The 25,898-nt window shown below is 42.2% G+C and overlaps 2 protein-coding genes and 1 long non-coding RNA gene across 10 annotated transcripts in view; all 3 read right to left on the reverse strand.

Annotated features, from left to right (window-relative positions):
- Nucleotides 1–110: 110 nt before the first annotated feature.
- LOC118101255 (zinc finger protein ZFP2) lies at nucleotides 111–5,671 on the reverse strand. The gene is made up of 7 exons (XM_035146844.2): nucleotides 5,355–5,671; nucleotides 4,007–4,209; nucleotides 3,814–3,906; nucleotides 3,521–3,616; nucleotides 3,310–3,420; nucleotides 2,508–2,631; nucleotides 111–1,994 (listed from the first exon to the last, which is right to left on the reverse strand). Exons 1-7 carry the CDS (start codon nucleotides 5,392–5,394, stop codon nucleotides 511–513), a joined length of 2,151 nt encoding a protein of 716 aa, XP_035002735.1. The 5' UTR covers nucleotides 5,395–5,671; the 3' UTR covers nucleotides 111–510.
- Nucleotides 5,672–6,906: 1,235 nt separating this feature from the next.
- LOC118101262 lies at nucleotides 6,907–8,895 on the reverse strand. Its single transcript, XR_004694513.2, has 2 exons — nucleotides 8,517–8,895; nucleotides 6,907–7,572 (listed from the first exon to the last, which is right to left on the reverse strand). It is a non-coding gene; the product is annotated as an uncharacterized LOC118101262 (long non-coding RNA).
- An 802-nt stretch (nucleotides 8,896–9,697) lies between these two features.
- Nucleotides 9,698–25,898, reverse strand: part of nav3 (neuron navigator 3) — a 184,499-nt gene continuing 168,298 nt past the window's right edge. For 5 of the 8 annotated variants that reach the window (XM_035147282.2, XM_035147278.2, XM_035147283.2 and 2 more), the window contains 15 exons: nucleotides 25,489–25,512; nucleotides 24,827–24,993; nucleotides 24,471–24,557; nucleotides 23,349–23,502; nucleotides 21,901–22,087; nucleotides 19,209–19,306; nucleotides 19,019–19,114; nucleotides 18,078–18,246; nucleotides 17,629–17,864; nucleotides 16,958–17,112; nucleotides 16,647–16,718; nucleotides 15,867–16,063; nucleotides 15,559–15,677; nucleotides 15,084–15,287; nucleotides 9,698–13,790 (listed from right to left, as the gene is read on the reverse strand). In XM_035147282.2, the coding sequence (XP_035003173.1) occupies nucleotides 13,671–13,790; nucleotides 15,084–15,287; nucleotides 15,559–15,677; nucleotides 15,867–16,063; nucleotides 16,647–16,718; nucleotides 16,958–17,112; nucleotides 17,629–17,864; nucleotides 18,078–18,246; nucleotides 19,019–19,114; nucleotides 19,209–19,306; nucleotides 21,901–22,087; nucleotides 23,349–23,502; nucleotides 24,471–24,557; nucleotides 24,827–24,993; nucleotides 25,489–25,512 (2,085 nt within the window). In that variant the 3' untranslated portion in view covers nucleotides 9,698–13,670. The remainder of the gene's footprint in view (nucleotides 13,791–15,083; nucleotides 15,288–15,558; nucleotides 15,678–15,866; nucleotides 16,064–16,646; nucleotides 16,719–16,957; nucleotides 17,113–17,628; nucleotides 17,865–18,077; nucleotides 18,247–19,018; nucleotides 19,115–19,208; nucleotides 19,307–21,900; nucleotides 22,088–23,348; nucleotides 23,503–24,470; nucleotides 24,558–24,826; nucleotides 24,994–25,488; nucleotides 25,513–25,898) is intronic. The other 3 variants (XM_035147279.2, XM_035147280.2, XM_035147281.2) reach the window with 3 other exon arrangements.

Below are 25,898 nucleotides of genomic sequence, written 5' to 3' on the forward strand. Positions count from 1 at the left end.
TTGGTTGAAAACTTAAATATGAGGGGTCCTATGACAGGACAGCATACATAACATTTTACATGCATTTTCTTGTCTTTTCCCTGTGAATCATTGGAGCTAAAAAAACAGGTTGATTCTAAAAGGTCACAATATACTACAGCACTTTATTGGATGTTATTACAAATTTCAGCAGACATCTACAAAAACTAGATTGGTTTTATTTTTAAAAATCCTCTTATCCTCATCCTTATTCTGTGGAGGTTAAATGCTCTCATTGTAAACTGCTAAATTAATGTCACTATCTGTGTCTTCCTGTGTAACGGCTAATATTTATAAGCAAGAAGCCAGAAGGTAATCATCCCTATCTTCATAAAACCAGACATAACACTTTGCAAAGATGATTTTCATAAAACAGCATCGACACAACCATAAATATCAATATAAAATGATTTTTTCTTTTTACAATTGTTTGAATTTTTTTATTATAATAATCATAATGTTAAAATAAATACACTATTGGCTCCTGACAGCTCAAACATGAAATGTTTCCACTGTTATGCCCTTCTCCATGTGTGTGCGCATGTGTCTCTTCAGCCTCGTCGATGTAGAGAAACACTTCTTACAGAACAGACAGCTGTGCGGCTTCTCCCCGGTGTGTGTCCGGATGTGCATGTTGAGGTCGGACGAGCACCTGAACCTCCTCTCACAGTAGGAGCAGGGATACGGCCTTTCTCCTGTGTGGATCCGTTTGTGGAGGAGCAGCTCCCCAGAGGTGAGGAAGGTCTTTCCACACTGAGAGCACTGGTGCGGTCGCTCTCCTGTGTGAGTCAGGTTATGCCGGATGAGGGAGGTCGACTTGGCAAATCTCTTCCCACAGCGTGAGCACGCAAACGGACGCTCCCCCGTGTGAGTATTGAGGTGTTCGCTCTGAGCACGCTTGGTTTTAAAGCTCTTGGGGCACTGGGAGCAGCTGAACGGCCTGAAGTTGCTGTGGCTGCGCTGATGTCGGCCCAGCTCTCCCTGTGTGAGGAAGGTCTTCTCACAGGTGGAGCAGACGTACGGCCTCTCACCTGTGTGGATTCTCTCGTGGCGTGTGAGGCTGGCCAGCTGGGTGAAGCTCTTCTCACAGTAGGAGCACTGGAAAGGCTGCTGGCCATTATGGGTCAGCAGGTGCCTGTTAAGAATCTGAACCTGCGTGAAGCTCTTCCCACACTTTGCACACGGGTAAGGACGTTCCTTGATGTGGATCTGCTGGTGCTTATTCAGGAGCCACACGTGGGTGAAGCTTTTGCCGCACTCACAGGAAAATGGCCGCTCACCTGTGTGCTTCATCTGGTGTCTCTTTAGATCCGACGCCCGGCTGTAGATCTTCTCACACTGGGAGCATTTGTACTGACGCCGGACCACGTGTCCCTGCCTGTGCTTCAGCCGCTCCAGGATGCTGCCAAAGCTCTCGCCACATTTCTGGCATTTGTACTGACCACTGCCTTTCTCTGATGTCTCCTCTGCAACTACGACCTCTGTTGTTAAGTCTAAGGGAGGGTTGCATGTCTGGCCGCAAGCTGTGCGTTCAAAGTGCAGTTTGAGCAAACCCATCTGCGTGAACCGTTTGCCACACTGGGAGCAGAGGAAGGGCCGTTCTCCAGTGTGAATGCGTTGATGTCTGGTCAGATCCCAAGAGTTCTTGAAGCCCTTCTTACATTCCTCGCAGGCGTACGGACGCTCGCCAGTGTGCGTCCGCTGGTGACGGGTCACGTCTGAGGCGCGGGTGAACGTTTTGCCACACTCCTGGCACGTGTGTGGGTCTGGCCTGTCGTGGATGGGGAAAGGCTTTGGGAACTCAGGGCACTGGACCTTCTTCTCGGGGGCCTCAGCTGTCGCCGCAGCCTTCTGGAACTTGCCATATTGCTCTGGGTGACTGTGCTCGATGTGCTGCAGCAGGTAGGACTCCTGCATGTGGAAGAATGGACACTCGGAGCAGGCAAAGACCTGGGTGGACATCTCCACAGTGGTTCCTATAGAATAACAGAAGATATAGAGGAATTAGCTGTTCACGTCGGCCCTATTCAAATTAAGAATACTTCATTCAACACATTGAACACATTTCCCCCCAGACAGTTTCCCATGCTCATAAATCTTTTCTTGCTTTAACCTTGTTTTTAGTATATTATTTATTATATTTGAAGTAAGAGTGGTTAAATTAAATAGTCTTCGAACTATATTAATGCGACATGAGTCTCAGTTTGCTTTGCACAGATACAACAGGTAGGAATGGCCTTCAGAGGGGAACATTATACTTTTATACTGCGAGTACATTTCAGAGCCTGTACTTTTATACTTTCACTTGAAAAAAAGGTTGAAATGGAACTGATACTTGTCATTGAGTCGTTTTAACACAAGTATCTGTACCTGTAGTTGAGTAAAGAGTACGTGTACCACCTCTGGTCTTTAGTTATGCTTTGGCTGAGGACAACAAAACAAAAACAAAAAAACACGAGAAGTGGGGCCGAAACATCTGGTTCTTTTACCTTCTGCACCGAGGTGTTCAAGGCTTTTATGGTGTTGCAGGAGAGACCTCAGGTCATCAGGGTTGGAGAGCGCCTGCAGGCAGTCCCTCAGTACTGAGGGGGCAGAGGTCAGCCATGAAGCTGTCTGTTTACAAACAAAAGGAATGATTTAGTGTCATCATACAATAAATTGTGAGTAAATAAAGCTTTAAGAATCTTTTTTTTTTCTTTTTTTTAAAGCTTCCCTTCATATACATGTCTCTTACAACTATTAATGAAAATAATAATTACATATACTGTTTATCTTTTAGCCTGATCAATACTAGATTTTTTATGTAGATGAGTTTTAAAATAATCTGATAACACTGATGTCATTAAAAGTATTTATATATATATATCTATATATATAGATATATCTATATAGATATATATGAGTGTGTGCATGTTAGAGCTGGGCCATATGGCCAAAAAGTATAACAAGCTAAAATGTTACACATCAGTCGATATCGATAATTAACAAGATAAATGTCGGGTTATTGATTAAAGACTGATTTGTGCTCCTGAGTGAAAGTTGTGGATTTAAATGGTTCTTTATGAGCAGAGAATGACAAACATTTTTACAAATCTGAGGCAAATCAATCATGTGTGAGGTATAACACACGACTGATCGACCTCAGATTTTTTACCTCACTTAGCTTACACAATATTTAAGCATTATATTATTTTATATATTGGACCTTTGTTTTATTGCTATTCAAGGAAAATATATGGAGACATTTATTGATTTATTGCCCAGCCCTACTGATTGTATGTCTCTTCCCACCTGGCCGAGGTCTGGTACTGGCAGAAGTTTCTCCAGTTTGGAAAGAAACTCCCACACAAGCAGCTGCATGTCTGTGTCGTAGCTGAGACCATATTCTGCTGGAAAAACCTCCTGAGAAGGACAGAAGTGACAGATACTCAGAAATCCAACAGCGGAGGGTGAGGTAAAATGATAACAATAAAATCTGATGTTTTACGTGAAGTGGTCTTGCCTGGTAAAAGTGTTTCCTCTCTGCTGGGTCTTTGAGGAGTGTTTGGATGAGCTCCACAAAAATGGCCTCCTCTGCATCCACCTCTGCATCTCCACTCTGAAATATACTGTCATTGATTCGGGGACCGTCTCGAAACAATATAAACACATCATGATGCATCAGGATGTTTCCAGGGGACAGGACAGGCCATCACTCTCTGACACGTGACATGCACTTACATCACCAACACGCTGTCACCTGTTCTTTTGGGAATGGTAATAAGGCCATTGCAAAAGAACACTGCTCGGACTTACCCCCGTGTGTCCTGGTGGGCGGATTCGTTCTAGGTGCGGCTGTATACGCGACATGTCGGCTGTTTCCTCATTTCTACACAGCTCAAGAATAATCTGAAGAGACACAGCGAGACATTCAGTCAACTGTTTCCATGAAGTGTGACACTAGGAGGATGTTTTGTCACTTGATCTCAGCTGGAACCCACTGACTCACTCTGGATCGCAGTCGGAGCAGCAGTTTGCCTCGTTGCTTTGGACTGAGCAGGTCTGGAACCGTGGCCGTCACCAGGGACACAAACTCATCCAGCTTTTCGTAATCGAGGTGGTCCCTCCGCTGAGCCACCTGCCACATCGCAGCGGAGAGCAGCCGCAGAGGAGGGATCAGCAGCCTCAGTGAGGACAGTGGCAGGAAGACATCTGTAGGGACACAGGCATGAGGAGGACGGGGTCATGATGTGTGTCTCCTGAATGTGAACTCAGATGTGTGCAGATCCGTCAATAGGGTTCATCAATTTCAAATCATCCCACTTTGATTTTGCCTATGGGTTTTTCGTACTTATTTGGTCAAATGAGAAACTTATGGCACCAAAATGTTCTGAATGTATTTTATGAATCTTATAAAAAACGATTCCAACATGTTGTATTTGTTATGTGATATAATACGACTTAAAAACCAAAGAGGAAACATTATGGAGGTGTTGACTTTATAAACTTACTTTGGTGAAAATCTGACCAATTTGCTTGCAATTCAATATTAACACTTTTAATAAAATAGTTATTTTTTATACTGTGGATGAGAACAATTCCCTATGACCTATATTAAGAGTGATATGACCAATCAGAATGTACAGTCCTCCCTACAAGTTCAAACTCCATTAGTCCATATCTCCCTCAGTTACGGTCTGAGATTTTGGTTGCACATGTTTATCATGTGACCAGATCAGCATGACAAATATGATTTGACATTAAATGTATATACAAAATAACATTTCCTATTACTTTAGACTGTTAGATGTTAAACTGAAGCTTGATCATTCAGTGTGTTAACTTTCTGTAGCACATGTTTTCGTGTCAGATTGATGGAGAACCTTTAATAAACTCACAAACACAACGTAAAAAGGCAGGTAGAGCTGCTGGAAGATACAGCAGCTCTTTCCTTGTGTTTTCTACTCTTTTGGAGTCAATGGAGATAATGTGATAAACATAGAGATACACTTCACACAGCATGAGATGAACTGATAAGCACCAAGCATCATGAGCTAACAACCAAAACAAGCAGAACTCTGCTCGGCTCCTCGTTTAGCCTAGTTAGCATCTTAGCCAAACACTGGACGATGCAGCTTTAACAAGTCTGGTTTCTCACTTGTAAGAATCAGAAATGATGTGTAATCATTTACTATGATTAGATAAACGAAATGCTAACTCGTTCCCATGCCTCGCTCTGTAATTTTGGGTGGTAGCTACCAGCTCTGCTGTTAGCTGGAGCTACGTGCTAACGACTAGCTAAGCTAGAGAGCTAGTTAGCTGCTGAACACTCAGTGAAGGAGTCCAGAGAGACGGACCTGTGTTTTCCAGAGAGGAGCAGCCGGTCTTCTCCATCATTCACACAATATAACGTCGCTTGTACAGTCACTGAGGAACTACACTGAGGTCATGTGGTTCATTGTGTGTGAATGCAGGGGGACTCCAGCCACACTTTGAAATTTGATGCGCGTCTATTCGGGATCTTACGGTACACAGGTGCTTGGAGCTTAAAAGAAGCTGCAGACAAACATTGAAAGTTTTATGTCAGTTATTATGGAGGATTGATTTCCACACAAGGTGTTAACAAGTATAATGAAATTGTGTATTATATATATGTTTTTATGAATATTTACAGCAAAGTTGGCTACTTTTTCCACTATGGCACTCAACTTAAGTATTATTTAAAAGAAATACTTGGAAGGTGACACAGATATTTCACCTCACTCACCTTCAGGGTGACCCCAACTGTCTGTATGTCAAGTGTCAGAAGATTTTAACATAGAATTTTGGACAAAATAAAAGGGAAATTTGGTGATTCAATCATTATGGCACTTGCCATATAACTTGCTCATATTAAACATAATTACAAATTAAATCCTTGAGGTGACACAGATATTTCATCTGACTCTTCTTCATGATTTCATCACAGTAACTAATCATGTGTCTCCCGACAACATCTGGCAGGCTCCAGATGAGTCGGCAGTTGGTGTCCTGGAGGATCTCCTCTCGAACCTGGATCAGGGCATCAGTGAGCTGCTGGACAGTCTGTGGTGGTACTTGGTGGCGTCAGATACACGATACATAACTTCCCATAGGGGCTCGATTGGATTGAGCCAACCGAGGGGTACGGTGCTGGGCTGTGAGCACAGGTCCCACTAGAGGACGTCAGGCCCTCATGCCAACCCCTCAGCAACACTGGATTATAGCAACACTATGTATTAGCAATATACACAAATCCCAAATGTTCAGAAACTGTTTGTAAAAGTGAGAAAAGAAAAGCAGGCTGTTTTATATTTAAATTATTGTTACATAAAGCAACTACAATGAATGTATGCAGCTAATGACAGCAACACAGTAAACAGTGTATTAATGGCTGTTGCTTTCTTGTTGCATTTTAAGGGATTAACTACCAATTTATAAACTCACTTTAATAATAGTATTAATAGCAATAAATGTTATATCTATAGGGCCTTTCAAAAACCCTGGTGTTTCACAAAATAAGATATAAATGCAAAGTTAGCAAATGATAGTAAAGCCAGATCACACTTAGCAATGCAATAAAACTTACCAGATCAAAACACATACAAAAAAAAGAAAAATATAAAAATGTCGGCCTATATGTTAAATCGCTTTTTAAACTGAGAGAGAGACTTGAGATCAGGACTTTCTTGATGTATCATTCAGATTTAGCAATGCTCGCACACTCTTTCTAATATGATAAAGACCAATAACCACTGTAGGACATAACACATTTAACAGCAGAAGTAACTCATCACAGCATGAGCATAAACCTGCACTGTTCTCAGGTGTTATATGATAATAGGTACTTGAACTGTAACACCAAACTCAAACCAAATGAGCGCCACTAGGTGGTTGGTATAAACACTTTATTTGCAGTATGTTCACTGTGCAAACTGTCAACATTTCAGTTCACCGATATTGTAATTTCTCCTAAGTGACCCCACACTGGATCATCTTGATCTCCTCAAACCTTTAAGATTTGAGATTGTTCTTTTCTTTCCATGACTCGGGTGTTGATCAGATTATTTGGAGACATTTGTCTAAAACACGTAAAATATGATACAATCACTTTGTGTCCCCATTCATTCGGTTTTCAGTGTCAACTTCATCAAAAACATTGCACAGCTTCACTCCACTAGGATAATTCTATATAAGTGATAATACATAAAATAGAATTTTAGTGATATTACATGTTAATTTTCCAAGTCCACTTTTCAATAATATAAATAATTAAATTGTTTATTTTTCACGTGGCAACAAAATAAATCCACCCATGAAGTAACAGCAGCTGGCAACAGGTCACAGGAGGAGGGAGTCGTATGGTTCAAATCTCTGAAATGAAAGCAGGAGGCTGCGTGTATAAAACCTTCAGGCACATGGTGCGAGGCGTGGAACCTCGATGTGTTGTGTCACATAACGCAGCAGGAAAAGTCAGTCAAAGCTCGGTTAGCGTTTCTCAGGACAGGGCGGGACCAGCACTCCGTGTCTTCAGGCTCCACAGTCCAGAAGACAAACCTTTAACAAAAACAATCACATAATCAAATCTTAAACACACGACAAAAAACCAGGGGCAAACATTCTGTGAGGGATACAAAAGGTACAGGTGATATTCAGTTCTGAGAGAAACGCAACAGTCTGGTTAATGTGTGAACACAGGGTGTCTCAGAATGTCTTTAGAGATTATTCGTAATCAGGGTTAATTTGATCATAACTACTAATAAATGATGTTCCTGCTGTGTTTGCTTATCGTGGGAACTGATGGCGTTCTCTATGTAGGGTCTCGACCTTACTGCGTAAAGTATCTTAAGATGTGCTAAAACTGAACCGAGTTCAAATGAAACTAAATGTATATTTGACATTTGCTGGATTCATATCACGACTTGCTTGGTAAAACAATCACTGGTTGCACCACTCTGATGGGAACACTCAGAAAATATCCACTTATTATGAAGGATTGTAAATTCTAAAGAACATTTTGTGTAAACTCCTCTTTGGATGTTGTTAAAGTCTGTTGAAGTTCATGTATGAATGAATGAACAGTCACAACTCAACCTCACACAACCGTGTCGCACAAGAGAATCTAAGCTTCCCATTTTAATTCTCACTAAATAAACACAATTTTAATATATTTATTTAGTTTGTTTGTCACTTTGGGAACAAATAAAGAAAACGACAGTTGAGAGCACACCGCAAACAGTAGCTCAGTGGGGACCTCAGGTGTTCAGCGCATATTAACACAGGCTAAGTTAGTGTTTAGGGTGTGTGCTTAATAGATCAAATACTTCCAGGTCTTGGAAAGTTTACCTGAAATACAAGTTTATAACTGACGCCTCAAAAACGACCAACTCAAGCGGCGCCGGCTTCATTCCTCACTTTTAACTGCGTTATCAGCTCGGGAGTTGTGGACACTTCCGTAGCCGCCCTCTGCTAACAGCTGGAGGCTAACGAGGCTCACTCACCTGGTTACGGGACAATGAAATACATGACGAGGAAGAAGGCGATGTCGAAGAGCACGAACACCCAGAAGTCAAACCAGTACGAGTGTTTGGGTAGAGACGCATGAACTCCTGGTCTAAACATCCTCACGTCCTCCTCGGACTCAGGAGTTGACTTCAGCCCGTTCAGCCCCATGTTCACTTTGGTGGTCTTCTTCTTCTTCTTCTTCTTCTGATTCTGCTTCTGATTCTTCTTCTTCTGCTTCTGGGTTTCATTGGCGGTTGGCAAACAACGATTTGGTGTATTACCGCCACCAGCTGGTATGGACTGTGGATCAGGGTGTCTTATCAGAATCAGAATTGGGTTTTATTGTCAAGCAGGTTTACACATACAAGGAATTTGCTGTGGTTTATTTGTGAAAGTATTAATATAAAAAATATAAAAACAGGAAACAAAAATAAAACATTAAAAATAAAAAATACTATAAGCACCAGGAGAGGGATTGTGCAATATGTACAGTTTGTCTGTTATTTGCCACGGGAAGTAATTATATTAATATATATACTAAACAGTTCTTTGCAAAACATAGGAAAACATGCTACAGGAATATGTGATTATTGTGGGCAAGAGGAAACTGTTCATCACCAGCTTGTTACCCACTGGACTCAGCAGTCTGTGCCTCCCGGTCTGTCAACACAAGACATGACAAGTGCGATCTTTATCATACATCACTTTGATACTAATCAGTGTTTTCATTAACGTGATGAAAACTGGAGATTGCAGCTACATTTTAAACATTTTTCTGAAACTGAAAATAATTAGTTTCTTGTATCAGATCAACCCCCAGTCAGTGCTTTCAAACTTTCTTCATGGACACATTGAATTCATATTGTGTCCCCAGCACATAGAGTCCTGTCCTTAAAATATAAGGATTCCATTTGTTAGATGTTCTATAATGTTTTTAAGATCTGAAATTATAATACATAATACACTGTGTTGAAACTATATTAACATGCCAACACACCTTATCCCTGTTTTCAAAGACAACAAAAAATATGTGATGTTATTCACTCCCATTCATTTTTTCAAGGGATACTTTTATACTCATATACTTTTATGCTCAAATTGTTATGTACTTCTACTTCAGTACATCTACCCACAACAAGTGCTTCTCAAAGGACACAAAAGACAAGAGCTCAGCATGTCGTTTGCTCGTGTGACACCAAATACCATTTATTAGGGCTTTACAAAGACTACAAAATCCTCCAGATGAGTTAAATCACTGTCTCTGTCTATTTACATGATATGTTACATACAAATGTACAAAATATAAAACATTTACGGACAAATGTTTCACCCAAAAAAGAAGAAAACTTTCTCTCAAACCAGAGTAAATGCTATGGTTTTCAACTGAGATGTAACTGCAGAGTGTAAGTGGAGAAAAATGACCAGTCGATCATCAGCACTGTAGTTTACACTGTTACCGGTGACCAAGCTCTGAAAGCTCGGGATCTACTGGCCTACATCTGAAGTGTAGAGTAGCCCAGAGGGTTAAATGTGGGATAGCCAAGCTCAGGTTTACTACATGGGTGTAAGTCAAGTTAAGGAGCAACCTGCTACCATGGCAACTGCTCCATTCGCATGCAACCGCACACCTTTGAGGACACGAGGTCGGTGAAGTTGGCCAGATACACGTGCGAGCCACCCGAAGCTCGGCTGCGGAGACACGTGAAGCTGAACACAGGTAGGATTGTATAGGTTAGGATTGTCCTGAGGTCGTGACAATGGGACTTGTTGGTCTCTGATGGGCTTTGACTGACTAGTAGCACCTGTTGGTTGTCGGTAAGCGTTATACAGTACGGTGTTGGGTCAGCTTCGGTGCCTCGCACAGCCCACGAGCCCAACGGGGCGGCAAGCTTGGGTTAAAACGTCCACGGAGGAAGTGCTTCCAAGAAACAACAGGCATTCGTAAAGACAGAGAGGAGCCAGAGAATATTTTTGGCAGGATGAGGGGAAAAGTGCCTCTTTTTTTTTTGTTCTCAGTCTGTGATGTCAGTGAGTTCACAAACAGTTTCTTACTGTACACCGTATGCCGCCTGCATCGGCAAAACATCCAATCACCACAAGACACACACCTGTTTCTGACAGCGTGTTGAGTTTTTGCATTTCTCTCTTTTTTTTTTTTTTTTTAAGTACAATAATTTACTCAGCGGGTTAAGCATATTGTAACATCAACAGGGCAGAATGCATCTTTGATTCACTGTGCAAGACTTAAGTATTTACAACCCACCCCCGACCTCAAAGTGTGCAAAACCAACCCACTCGTTTAAACAGAGAGGACAATCGAAATTCAAAATGGCTTCCGTCCGATACACGCATACATAAAGGTAAAGGTCTCTCTTCTCAATGCATCCCCTTTAAAAAGCTTCAAAACATGCTCATCAGGCTAGAAAACCCCAAAACAATTTGGTTGTGCTCCTGTCTGTTCAAGTGAGCCCAGCTCAACTGGGCGCAAAACAACAACTAAAAAACACCCCATTCCCCCTCTTTTAAATGTTTTTACAATATTGGTCAGTTTTAAGTTCAAATACAGCATCAACTCTTTTATACTTCAGCTGTCAGAAACAAGAAAGGGCGGTTTGGAGGAAGAGGGAGTGACCACAAACTAAAGGTGACAAGCAGCGCCTTTGACGGAGCAGAAAGCGGATCATCATCAGTCACCTTTTTCTCACTACAGCCAATGGGAGGAGGAGTTGCCTCCCCAACGTTTGCACATTTAAGGCAGTGAGAAAGCACCGGTATCATTGTTCCCTTATTCAGCTCTTGAGCTTTAATAATTTCGATTTCTCCGATTTCTAGATTTGCTGCACAAGACTCCCAATGGGGTTCCAGATAGTTCCAAGCACAACATTGTCAGCGTCAATCATTTAATTATAACTGATATTTTGTTGACTGAACTTAAGTGACAGCGATTTAACTAATATACGTCGGAGTGAAAAATAATCCGTCTACTGTTTTCCTGTTACTTTCTGAACTTCTCTGTCGCAGCCAACTCTACCTGTTTCGTTGTCGCAGGAAATCTGCTATTTGCTCGGACCATCTGCTAAGCTCCACCCCCTTTAGATACTGTTATGTCTGTCAAGCTCTCCACCTCCGCAGTTCACAATGGTAATGATAACACTTGGAATTCTTAGTAAGTTTGGAATATTAAGGTGTAGCTAATTAGCTAAGTTAACGCTACTTTCATGACTTGGTTGAAAACACTGTGTGGCTCCCTTTTTCATGGCATCATGTAAAATTGGTCTTGAATGTGCACTCTGGCAGCTGCATACATTATATCATGCTGTGTCATGCGTTCCAGGAAAGTCCACTTGCAGAAACTGATTTAAGTATTGAAAAGCTTACTAGCACAGGGGTTCGTATTATTCACATGGTTAAGCTAGTTAGCGAGACATGCTAATGTGTGCAGATCACGCTAGCACACCTATTCTCTTGTGTTTCTGGTTTTGGAAAAGCTCAAAAATGACACCACCCTAAAACCGTTTCAATGCTGAGCATCTCTGCCACAGGGTGGAGAAATCCAAAGCTTGACAGACGTGATTGGACAATCATTGATTGGGGGGAGGAGCTTAGCGAATGATCAAGTGATACAGTTGTGTGTTTGAAAAGAAGGCGCTGTGACAACATGCTGCAGATGTGAGGAAAGCTGAAACAACTTAATCCAAGTCTACAACCACGGTCGGCTCTGCATTGTGATGGGGTGTGTGTTAGTGTGTGTGTGTGTGTGTGTGTGTGATGTGAGTGTGCATTTGGCAGTAAATCAAAGAGAGACATTGGCACTTGTCCATTTTTTCTTCACAGTAGCGATGTGGCTGGATGACACAAACAATGCGTGTTGGTTGTGCTTGTTGGCATGCGGGGCAGCGGCGAGCGGCTTGGCAGTGCCTGACACTGACGGGGTTCAGGGCTGAGACCAGCACCATGAGGCTCAACTGTCCACTGAGCTGGAGGGACGCATGGGTGTGTGTGTGTGTGTGTGTGTGTGTGTGTGTGTGTGTGTGTGTATGAGTTTGCCAGTATGTTATGATAATGTTAGTGTTGTCTAGTCGGGGTGTAGAGGCTTTGCCATCATGGAGATACAGAATTGCTTGTGCACAATTTATGTTTAGAAAAAGCAAAGACACAAAAAGGTGATATAGTGGTAAACAACGAGACAAAAAAGTTTTCTTTAGCCCAACCTGATTCTAAATCAGAAACTTGTGTGAAGCCAGTTCAGCAAACCACAACAAACTGCTGGTTTGTGACTATATCAAACTGATGCTGTGATTAACTCAATTTGTGAGAGCTCAGAGCCTCCAAGATAGCCACCAGAGGGCACTGTATAACCCCTCCAAAAAACTGTGTTGTCCTCCTCCCTGCCTCCCTCCTGTTGGACATCAGGTACCTCAGAGGTGTTAGAGGTACAATGCCTTGCTCAAGGACACTTTGGCAGGCTGGATTATTGGTCAAATGAAGGCTTGGACTGATTAAAGGAAAGTCTCCCCCTGCTGCCTGTTTGTAAGTGTATATATGTGTGTGTGTGTTTGTGTGTGTGTGTGTGAAGCACCTCTTTAAACAAGGAAAGACATGAGAAACAGAACCTGTCCCCGCCCTTGTAAACATCTGAAGATATATCTGGGTTTTAAAGAAACAAAAATCCAGTTTTGTCATGTCGACCTCTTCTCCCCTTCTCTCTGACACTTTGACGACCAAAGTTGAAGTAATGGAGAGTAACCTGCGGCTCGTCACAGCTGAGCACAAACCTTTTACTCTTTGGAATTCAACTTCAGAGAAAAGCCCCGTCTACATATATTTGAAAAGTTGTATATTTCAAATGTGATACATCCATTAAAGATTACTCGCTAACTTCACTGTTTGATGTCAGCAAAACTGAAACGATCCAACCTGAAGGATTGTTTTCCATATAATACTTTGATTTAATATTGCACCATTCTTATGTAAAAAAAGTAAATAGGTGTTTACCGCAAAATGATGGATGTAACATTTTGGATGATAAAACTTTTCATATGCCATAGCTCTGTGCACTACTCGGGTCGTGTCTGACAGTGTTGGAGGTTCAAATGTTCCCAGGTTCATGGGGTCCAAGGGTGCGGTGTGTCCCAGCGCAGCTCTCGCTCTCATAGTGCCGACTCCAGTGAGGAGTCCAGCTGGTCGTCATGGTGACTGGTGCTGTCGCTGTCGCAGCTCTGTGTGCTGGAGTAGTTAGCTGCCTCCTGCAGCCGTAGCAGCATATTCATCTGCAAACACAACACAGCAAACAGATTGATAACAGAGACTGAGGATGGAAAACTACAGACAGATCAAGCATGAGAACTTCAAATACATGCACAGACATAGTAAAGTGTTTCTTGGAGTTACTTACACCAAACTAAGCTAACTGCCTCCTAGCTATACCCTAGACTCATTAGCATTTACATTCATAAACAGGGCAAAATATTCGGATCACTTTTCAATATGGTGTTGTTCTGTAAACTCCAGTAGAACGCCACCGTCTACTACAACCTATTTTTTCCCATTTCTAAACTAAGATTCAGGTTTCCAAGTATATCTGAGATGCCACTGTACTTATTACATCTAATAAATACACACAATATAAGAACTCACAACCTCTGTCTTTGAATTTTGCTTTTGTGATAAAAGCACTGTAAAAAAACTCTCAGTAAATCACCACAATAACACAGCAGAACCTCTCATCCCTGTAACAGAGCTAATGGTCTAAATAATGCAGCAGTGCTGCTGCATCTGGTGCATTGCTTCAAGAGTTCCTAAAACGAGACTTGGCACACCTGCGCTCAAAGTGGACACACACGCAGGCACACACACACACACACACGCAGGCACGCACGCACGCACGCACGCACGCACGCACGCACGCACGATCAACTATTGAGGGAGATTCAGGGAGAGAAGACGGGTGGAGAGAGAGAGAGAGAATTAATTTCCATTTGGGGGGTTATTGCAGCCCAAAAGGAATTAAAGGGTAGTCATCCAAAAACAACTGGCTTGATTTAGCAAGTCTGTGTGTGTTTGTGTGTGTGTGTGTGTGTGTGTGTGTGTGTGTGTGTGTGTGTGTGTGTGTGTGTGTGTGTGTGTGTAATGAGGTTTCACCTCAGAGCCGATAGTACTAAGCAACTTCACCTGCTTGTTTTTTTTTTTCTTACTTTGCAGAAGAAAGGACACTTGTCACAGGTTTCTATTGAAACCAGAAACCTTGAATTGAGGAACTCTATGAAACATGTATATAAATATTTGATCGATTTAATTAAATCCCTTAATTAATGGGTAAGGATGAGGGACATATATTCATCTCAGTCACACCTTCTTTTCTTTTCTTTTTCCTTATTTTCTCATTTCAATTTCCTGCACTGCTGCAATGTAAAATAGAGCCTGGTTCCTTCACATTCCAGTTGTTATTTTCATCATCGATTTTCTTTTATTAAATGCCCAAAATAAACTCCCCACTGTGTGCTCCTTAATGGCACAGATTAATGTCTAGCTGTGTTACTGCTTGTGTTTTTTGTCTTCCTCACCAGTGGGTCTCCCTCAGTGTCACTCTGAGACACTTGCTTAGATGAGGCTCCCTCCTTGGATGAACTGTAGCCTTCGTATCCTACATCCTCTGGCCTCAACTGGAGCAGCGACTGGCCCTCCTGCTGCAGCGCAGCGGCGTTCCAGGGATACGTGTCGTTCACCCACTTGGACGGATCCTCCCATGCAGCTCTTTGGCCGTAAAGCTGTAGATTGGGGTCAAAAGGGACGCTCTCTTGTTATACTTGAGAAATTTAAACAGCTTGGTCTATTCCGACTTTGTTACATTCAAATAAAGCAATTTATATAACGTTATACTGCACATTCATTGATAACAGTGCAGATTTATAAAACACTGTATTTTACTTTGATTTTATTTCTGCAGCTGGTGGAAAGTCCTTTAAAATCTCCTTCTTGTACCTAAAGATACTCTGGCTAATGGTCCAGAAAACTAATTATAAGGATCACAGGACGTACCTGAAGCCCTTCCCTGACGGCTTCCAGCAGGTAGGGTACCAGAGAGTAGTTCCACAGGTCAGTGAACCAAACCCGAGAGCCTTCGACATCCATGGGACAGGACAGGAAGAGACGGGGGCCTGCAGGGACAAAAGAGCCCAGACGATGAGGGTTTGTTGGATGGAAGAAGGGAAGACCAAAGACACGGAGCAGACAAACAACATGCATGCTAATTTGAGCAATACTCAATAGCTTCAATGCAATTTGATTTCTTATATTCTAAGACTGAATATTAGTGTATGAAGGAAAGACTGTGTGCTTGAACTGACCTATGGTGACATCGGAGGAGCTGTGTGCCTCCAGGAAGCCGTTGAGATGCTGCCAGGTCTTGGGGATCCAGTCGATGATCTTAATCAAGTCATTGCTGCGCATGTTTTTATTGATCTCTGTCTCGATCAGCTTTCGGCGCAGGAAACGGCCCAAGAAACCTTTGATGGGCTCGGTGTGGTTGGTGCACAGCACCCACCTGCGACGGGAGAGAAATAAAATCAGTGACTCTCATGATTCGCTGCAACATGAAACCAGATTCCTCATCAAGCAACATTTGACTGTTTCTTGTGCTGCTTTCTTGCAAGCATTTCTACACCGGTATAAAAGGTTTTGGGCATATTTCAATTCACTATAAAAAAAAAATCACATTAAATCAATGTTTGGCTCATAAAAAGCTTTCCCTAATGACTTATTGTTTGCCAAATCATCAGCTAGTCAAACATGCCAACCGAAAGGGATCCAACACCGACAACATGCACGATCGTTTTTTTATTTTAATTTCATGTTTTAAGTCTAATTATCTAAAAGATGTAATTACAGCACTCCCTGTGGAAGAATGTCTTTCATTTACAATCTGTGAGAACTAACATGCTGATAGAAAATTAAAATCAAACACATTGTCTGAGAGGTGAAATAAAAGGAAATCAAGTAAACCAAATTAGTTTGTGGAATCGATCACACTTGTACACCATCAGTATTTTAACCTCAGCATAAACCACCAATACCACAATATACTGAAATCAAATAGTGTAAGTCAAAGTTAAAGTGTCGTCACTAACCTGAAGTTGTGGTGCAGCTCGAGGTTCGGAGAGGAGGAAACTCCCTGGTTCATGGTTCCAATTACATACGGGCTAAAGGAGACAAGGAGAACGAAACACAGTTATTCACAACTGCTCCATTGTGTTGCTGCTGGGTCAGTAATGATGGACACCAGTGTGGAGTCCCTGTAAATCACCGCCTGCTTGTTCACAACAGTATACTGCTCAATAATAATGAGAGCAAACTTCCATCTGTACAAGCAGAGTACAGTTTCTCCTGGGCACAACGAGTCAGCCTGGCAGGAAGAAAGACAGGAAGCGATCCGACTCACCATTTGTGGTACTTGCAGTTGAGGAAACCGTTGAATATGTCACTGAGGGAGCCGATATGGTGGAGGTTGTCCAGGATGACCACAGTGGGGAGCTCTGTGTCCGTCTCCTCAGAGTTGCACTGCTCAGCCAGGTTGGACAGGTACTGACGCAGATCCTGGGGGAAGGAGAACATTTTTCACTATGTGCACCCTGATTTGGATGCAGCATTTTGAAAGGCTTAAAGTGTATGTCAGCTCCTACTACCTCTTTATTTATGCTAAACTCGAGGAGGTATTGACATTTAAAGTAAATCACCGTCCTCGAACTGATATTTTACAAAAATCATGAGTTTAATAACATTTACTGCTTGCAAATCTGCAAGTCAAGGCTTTTCTCTTCCTGGACAAACTTTTGCCATAAAAACTACAAATTAGTAGAATTACATCATTACAAATTACATTTTTTAAATCCCCAAAGATGTTCAAAACCAACAGAGACAAATTCAATCCGAGCAAAAAACATTTTTTTCCAGAGATGCTATATTGTATGAGCATTCAATGGCCATATTAAATCATTTGAGGTGGAGGTGGCAGAGAGACCAACTTGTACACTCACTTGTAGCAATGCATTTTTGCAGTGCACAGAGAATCCTAACTTTGTCAACAACATGAGACTTCTCTGTTCTTTGTACCTTGCTGGAGTTCTGGTCCACGTTGAAGCTGGCCACATTGTGCTCCGTCACCTCCTGCCCCAACTGGGAAATGATGTACTCGGCCAGCTTGGCAGCCAGGAAGGATTTGCCAGTGCCGCTAGGTCCTGAGAGGATGATGCGTCGGTGCTCCATCAACAGGTTGAGGTACCGCTGGATGATGGGTTTTGGGATGAGCGTGTCAAACACCAGACTGTCTATACTGTTCTCCCTCACTCCTAGCAAGAGGAAGGAAGGAAAGACGGAATGAGAGGGAAAAGAGTGGAAATCAATGTAGTAATGTCTTATATTGTTGTGCACAAGCATTCAAGAAATGCTTCTAAAGGTTTATACTGAAATAAAACAAGACATTAATCAGGGTAACAATCATGTATTTCACATTTCTATGTCAATCTGCTGTAACCCTGGAATGAAAACTCCTTGCTTTGTACCTTTGAGGTTGACCTTGATAATGTTGTTGTCGCCCACCAGGTAGCCGCAAGGCAGCAGCTCAGGCACTTCAGAGGCGTGGGCGCGAACCACATCACCCATCCTGTAGCAGACAATGCTGTCGGAGTTGAGACCCAGACTGGTCAGAGGGTCCACCCGGAACACGTACTCCTGCGGGGAGGGAGGAGTGGAAAATGAAGAGCTGCAATATTGATCATGCTTAAAATATGTTGTGGCTCTGAATTGTTGCTGAACGAGATCTGCAGTTACTTCTCATATTGATTGTGTATCTTGCTTTGTCTGTCTGTGGGTCTTACACAATAAGTCAGACATTAGTGAAGTTGGAAGAGTGATACTTGTACAGATAAAAATGTTCTGTTATTTGACCTGGTTTTACAACTTAAGCATGGTTTAGGTTTATAATTCCCTTAAGCTCACCATCAGAGAACATTCACACATACGATTCAGAGTGTCCAATTTATCAAACCGAAGGTTAAGTGATTTCAAAGAGCAAAAAATATTATTATCAATATTACATACATTAATATCTTCATCCATAGGTAGGATGTGGTATATGAAATTCTAGTCCAGGCGCTCGTATGAATAGTTAGTAATGAAATGTCTTTAGTAAATATAGGCCTCTGTATGGAGAGTAGTTGTATTTTTAATATTTTGTACATATCAATGAGCCAAAATTATTATTAAACAACTCTTTTGAAAATGACCTGAAAAATCATCTACAAGATTCAATAAGACCAGAGGGAGATAACATTTCAAATCTTATGTAGTTATGAAATGCCACATTATGCATATTGGCTCAGTGACATTAATAAAATGGAACAGTCATTATTAAAGCTACTAGAAATATATGTGCTTGTCTGTCTGCTGTTACTATTATCTACCAATAGCTGACCTGCTATGAGCAAAGACCTTCATTGTTTACCTTGAAGAGGCGTCGGATGACCCCGTCCAGCACGTCCCACTTAGTTTTTCCGCTCACTCCTATCGACCCAATCAGGTACTGCTGGTTTTTTGTAGCCTGTTGTTGTCAGATTAATAAAAACACAGGAGTCAGATATGTTTACAGCACTAATAACTAATAACGTAATAATGTGAAGTCTTCATCCACTGACCTTAGTGGTTCTTCTCCCGCTGCTGACGGTGACCACGATCCGCACACTCCGGCCTTCCTTGCGTAGATTGCCCTCGTAGCCGTCATCCAGTAGAATATCTGAAAATAAAACTTTGGGTTAGGAAACACAACCAACTTTGATCTGCCAGAGACTCAATTCATTATAAACAAACTCACTCGGCCAGCCAGCAAATTATAGCTGGGAATGGACAAACAGACCCCAAAGTGAAAAGATTGTTAATTGGTTTCTTTCATGTGATAATTACTTTTACATTTAATCAGTGCTCTCATTCAGAATGATTTCGAGTGAGAGTGCGGAATGATAACGTAAGATGAGCTGCGTGTTGGTAGATGAAATAGAGTGAAGGGCAAGACAAAGAAAAAGGAAATGAAAAACCCTTTGATAGATGAAAGTTCAGTCAGTAAGAGAAGAGCAAGCTGACAATGTGTGTCAACATCAACAGGAAACCAAATATTTAACCGCTGAGTGGAAATCTGACACGCAACGCATTCCTTCGCCAACAGCAGCAGAAATATTTCTCCAGCCGTCAGTTCACAAATATCACAACTTTAGGAAACCAAAATGATGTATGGGTGTAAGAAAGAAACCCGAATGAATCCATACTACAGATACACATCATGGGTTTTACATTCCGCACTGTCCACAGGCTTAATGGTTGAGCAAACACTAAGATCAAGTGACATCTGCAACTGGACTAAAATCTCATCTGAATGTCGAAAGCTGAAAGAAGCAGAAGCTTGGATTGTTCAGCTTGAGGATTTCAACATTTAAATTCACTTCATGGATAATTAATCAGCATCAAAATAACTTTGAGCTGAAACCACCGAAACCAGTCTCCAAAACAATGAGCCGAAAGATGCTAAAATACTAAAGTCCTGTGGAGTCAGGTGCTAAATCTTTGAAGGTTCATCACTACAAGCAACTCCTCTCACACACAAGTAGTCATGTTATTCACTGTTTATATAAGAATATGAATTACAGTAGCTTTAACTTTGAGGGACTACTACTTGTTCGAAGTGAATAAGACTTGGTCAAAACCTATATGGTTGGATGTCGTGTGAAAACTGTTGCTGTAAACGACTACTAATGACATCATCAAGTTGTTTTTGTGTTCTGCTTGGTGTCCGCCTGTTTCAGCCCTTTGTCTGTTTGCTCCTCTCCAACTCTCTGTGCTCACATATACCGTATTTTAATATTGAAAAATCCCAATAAAGCTGTTCTCATCCACGTTTTACTATTTCTGTTGTCAGAAACAGAACAAGTATGAAATAGTGACTGAGAGTCAGCCCATTAAAACAACATGTTTACCAGCAGGCACATTCAATTTGCTGCTCTACACTGTTAATATACAGATTTATAACTGCAACCTCGTCTGTCAGATAAAAACGAGCTGTGCTGTGACTTTGTTACATTCACATGTAAAGTAATCCCTCAGACAGGGAGCTCATACATACCTTATTGACAATGCCCTGCTCTTGTGTAAATCATCTTATTTAAGGCATCTTATAAAGCTATTTAAAAAAAACCATGGACTTCAGAGGGAGGGAACATATTTCTGGATTTCAGGACTCATGCACTACTCTATAGAAACAGTTTGCACCAATACATTTTGAAAGAGCAGCAGCCAACACTTGGCTGGATGACCAGTGGTGTAACTTCATCAGTCTGACAGTCAGACACTGACATTGGCATTTATGAGACTGGCCTCACTGCAGCAGTATAATATATATATATTATAAAACTGCAAATAAACTGTTTCTTTATTGGTCCAGTTTGACTCATTTGATAGTTTTCTGTCACCTTTAACCTTTGACAACAATCACACCACTAACAACTTGAACCATAAATCTTTTCATTCTTTTACTCCCAGGCTCCATTTTGGAGAGAGAAGTGAGTACTTTGTATTCAGCTGGCTTCCTTTAGCTGAGGGCTCTGTGTTGGGGTGATAACGGCCCGCTGGCCTACTCGTCTTCCCACGCGTCACTGCACTTGGCTCATCCCTCCATCAATTAACGAGGGCCCGAGTCCTCGGAGAGAGCTGTGCCTTCTATGTTAATTATTGGACAAGGGAGAGGAACAAAACTCTTTCAGTTCTCAAACGGAGCAGGCCTGCAGAGATTTCCCTCATGTTCGCGCTCGCGTGTGTGTGAGTGTGTGTGTGTGTGCGTGCGTGCGCGCAACAGGCTCCTGCTGGGTTATGAGCCCTCGCAGATGAGAGAGGAGCTGTTTCATCATTTCGTGCAGCGGATCACTTCTCAGTGCAAACACAATTCTCTCACATTTACTGAGGCATGTTCGGAGAGAGCTAATCCAACTTGATGCTGCTTAAAAAAACTTCTGCCCCGAGAGCTGCGGCAGACCATGAACAGTGTCCTACGGCTTAACTGAACAGAAGAGCATAGCACTCACAATGCCATGGATGGAGGTTCTATTATTAATAGCTGAATATACCTTTTTGACAGAACAAAGAACAAACAAACAGCTTTTCTTAAGAAGAAATATTGTAAGATGTACTCTTGAAGATTGTAAAGACTTAAAATTCCTTTCACTGACTTCCACCACTCTCACACTTACTGCAGTCACCTCTCAGAGCGAGCGGCAGCCTGTGAACACTGATCCACACGGACACAGATTGATGCACTGCCGACACCAGCGCTGACACTGAACTGACCTGACATGATGGTGTCGGTGATGTTGAGGTTATTCAGCGACAGCCCCAAGGACTGACGCGAGGAGGACGAGGAGGTGCTGGAGGTCTCGGAGGGCGGCCGGGCGGTTTTGATGGGTGTGGCCGTCGGCGTCGCGTTACCGCTGGACTTGAGACGATCATTTTCTGCTTTCAGCATCTCAATCTCATTCTGCTCATTGAGAAAAAGAAATACGATTAGGCACAATCTATAGATGTGTTATATTCAAAGACTTTGGTAACAGGCTGCTCACACAGGCCGGCCAATGTTGTTATTCAGAATCAGTATTGCTTGAATTATGGGCTGTAAGCAGCTTTCTGATCTTCAAGGCTCTCTTTGTACTGAAGGTTAAGTCTCAGATAAGGAGCCTTACATGATCCCTGCATCTGAGGAGAGACTATGGGCTTCTACAGACGAGCCAATCCACATCCACAAAGATCCACTTAACACAGACTTCTGTGGTAATGCTCTTTGAACATTCGCTTCTTTAAAGAATATGAAATGACACTGCATCTGTGCAGATTCTACTGTGAAATGATGGGTGGCTTCTGCTGCACTATATCAATAGGGATGAATGAACCAAATGCATTATTTTTTACTCAGCTTCACGGACAGCTCCACCTTTATGAAAAGTGTTCACTGTGACGGTGCATGCAAAACTGAGTCTGTGAAGAGTGTTATTTGTTGGAGCTTATGAATCTCTGGGCACTTTGTGATCCCTGAAAAGTTAATCAGCAAGCTACAGCAGACTATGCTAATTTCCCCCATTTTGTATCTCTGTATGTTAAATGCAGCAGGCCGTTAGCTTAGCTTAGGAAACTCATTGATGGAAAAGTTACAGTTTGTTTGTTTAATTAACAAGTCAGGGAATTAAATGACTGTGATAGATTTTTGTGTGATTAAAAAAACAAGTTATAACTTGACAAAGGAACTTGGGGTTAAAGGTGACTGGGAGCATTGCAGTGTCAGTGTGAGGTGTGTACTGTAGACACTGTGAAAGGGACTGGGTTATATATCCTGGTGCCCTGCTGGTGCCCTGTCACTAACCCTCTGAATGCATTGTTAACATCCTCACTGGTAGCTGTCATGCTTCAGGGCCCTGGGGGAGAATCACACCACTTTCATCCAAATAAATTGTACCGAGAGAAGTTCTGCCCGTCTGAGCCTTTGCAGGAGAAGCAACTCTGACACAGCAAAATGTGTTTCTGTCTCCAAAAGATGTCTCTGATTTGAAATGAACTAAGAATTTTTCAAAAGAGAGGTTTTCATATCTTTTCTCTACAACACAGAGTGCAGACTAAAAGGGAATTTAAATTTAAATTTTAGACATCTGTTCCTTATAACTACACTCCCCAGGCAAATGGGCAGTTAGTCATGCCGTCCCGTGCAGTTTACCTCAGTGTCAAGCATAAATAGGTCAGTATACCCTCACCTGCATGCGGTTCATGGCCTCTCGGATCTGGTCAAGGTGGTGGGCGGAGCTGAGCGCCTCCAGGCGAATGTCTGTCAACTTTAACTCCTTCTCTCTCAGCTCATTCTTCAGCTGGAGGATGACTTCAGCCTCAGCCTCGGTGCATTCACACAACCTGCAACCGGGATTACACACAAGGAGGAGGAGGGGGTCACCTCAAGGGTTATACCAAACACACACACACACACACACACTCGAAGGAAATTAAAGAGCTGGAGTTTGAAGTTGTGAAGTTTGGAGGGAGGCTGGAGCCAGCGGTGAAAACTGTATGGGTAGTTTCAACAAGGAGGTGAATGAGGAAGTGAGGCATTTGGGACAACGAATCCTTCGCATTAACAATACTCCATTATTTATGCAGCCAAGGAATCTAATAGGTAAAGGAAATATTCCAGTTGTGGTTCCAAACTTTGCACAGTTTTTTAGGTTTGTATGTCGGATTTTCTTGTAACCATGGTACATTGTGATTTTTCTTCTTTGTGATAGGTATTAATATACAATATGTGATTTTTCTTTATTTGGCAAGAACAATAAAAATGCAGGAGACCTCATTCACTGTAGGATTTACAGAGACAAATGTGGTATTGGTGCCATAATTATTTATCAATTTTCATTATCAGCAGGCAGAGATCTAAAACAATAACTCAAGTTAGACACTATGCTAATTTACTACATCAAAATCACAACAGAAATCTGTCACACTCAGGTTGTTTACTGTGTCATTTCAGGTTCAAAAAGTTCCACATGCTCTGCCCCTTAGGAAACCACGTTGGACATCTCAACAAATGATCTCAGCATCTACCACACAGAAGATACCGCAATACTTGCATGCTTACTTGCAGTGGCATAGAGCCAATTTGCATTTGCATTAGTATGGAAATTGTCACTACGTATCCTTTAAATCCTTAATTCGACCAACTACTCTCGCTTAGATAACTTAAGGTTCTGGTCCAGTTTGTGTGCCAGTGAAATCCATCACCTCTCACATGCGGAGGTTTTTGCAGCATTAGGATGCAAAAGTAAATCACACCAACACACCCCACTGCACATACAGTCCCTGGGAGCATGCCACACAGCGCCTGTTACCGAGATCTGTGCTTGTAGACAACATGGCCGTTTTGCTTTTTCTTTGGTGTCCAAATAGGGGAGGACTTGCTATCGCAAATGCACCCGCTAGAGCAGGTGGAGAGATGTTAAAGAGAAGCATGAACAGAAAGGTCAAAGGAAAAAGAAAAGAAAAGTGAGGAGAGGGATCAAAGACATTTGTGAAAAAACCAAAAATTAAAGTGAAAATAAATATAGATGTACAGATGTTTTGCTAATAGTATGCATCGATATGTACATGTGTGGTACAAGTGTGTAACTTGCATATACGCACATTTGTGTGGGAGTGGATGTGGGTGTGGATGCATTTGTGAGAGGCTGCATGTGCGAAAACTCACTCTGTGGTGGAGGGCGAGGAGTGCAGCGTGGCCATGCTGCCCTGCCTGTTGTCATGCTGCAGTTTGGGCGAGGACGGCAGCGAGTCGGTCATCTCCTCCATCTCGTCGTGGGCCGACTGGGATTTGGTTTTTTTCTTGCTGAACGCCTGCTTGAAGGAACTGCGTAACTGCAAGACAGAAAACAAACACACAGGGGCAAAGACGTCAATACTGCCACCAAACGATTGCCATGAGCACATCATGCCAGTTACTAAGAGTGAGTTTAGATGACATCACATCCTGCCAGATCAGGAAGTCACTCTGTGCTATGTCCAAGCAATGGTCACTGTCCGGTTTAGGTAAAGAGGGATTTAGAAAGCAAGGCCGTAAGTAGAGATGGAAATGAGAAATGGAGAAGGGGAGTTCGGGCTTTAAGGCTTTAATGACCCTAGAAATGAGACTGAACAGGCAATCAAAATTAACAAGAGAGGAAGAAAAGGGGGAAGACGAGGAATAAGAGGGGAGGGGAGGATTGTTGTTTCCATGCCGACGTTTCCAGAAAAGAGAAAGAAGAGCTTGCTCTGAGAGGGAGAGAGGAAGGAACAAATAAGGTAAAGCGAGGGGAGAAGGAAATGGGGAACAACCACTGCAAACATAAAGAAGACACTCTGGAATCCACTGACCTGAGCCGGGATGGAATCAGCCACCTGAAGATGCAGAACACACCCAACGTTAAGCCACACAAACACATACTCCTGGTTGCTGCTACTGCAAACTCTCTGCTGAGTCAGGCTAATTGCTGCAAATGTGTGCGATTTACTGAGCAACTGTATGATTAAACTCAAAGAAAATACGGTTATTGCTTTGGCAGGCATTATGACAATAATGATGAGTGCTATTATGATGACATTCCGACCATCATCTTTTTTTAAATCTCCCATTTATGTGAAAGAGACGTTCACAGATCTGATTGTCGAAACCCTTTGGTTAACTACCACTTAAAAAAGTGTTTTTCAAAATGGTGACTCATGGAGAGGAAGCACATACGACTATTTTACATGCCATTGACTTCAAATGACATGCTCAAATGAAT

Source organism: Hippoglossus stenolepis, chromosome 22, assembly GCF_022539355.2.
Source record: "Hippoglossus stenolepis isolate QCI-W04-F060 chromosome 22, HSTE1.2, whole genome shotgun sequence".
NCBI classification, from domain to species: domain Eukaryota; kingdom Metazoa; phylum Chordata; class Actinopteri; order Pleuronectiformes; family Pleuronectidae; genus Hippoglossus; species Hippoglossus stenolepis.

Coding starts and splice junctions, on each gene's coding strand:
- LOC118101255 (XM_035146844.2), bottom strand. CDS start 5,394: ATGATGGAGAAGACCGGCTGCTCCTCTCTGGAAAACACAG. Junction 4,210..5,354: donor CTCCTCTCTGGAAAACACAG/GTCCGTCTCTCT, acceptor GTGTCCCTACAG/ATGTCTTCCTGCCACTGTCC. Junction 2,632..3,309: donor CAGTACCAGACCTCGGCCAG/GTGGGAAGAGAC, acceptor GTTTGTAAACAG/ACAGCTTCATGGCTGACCTC.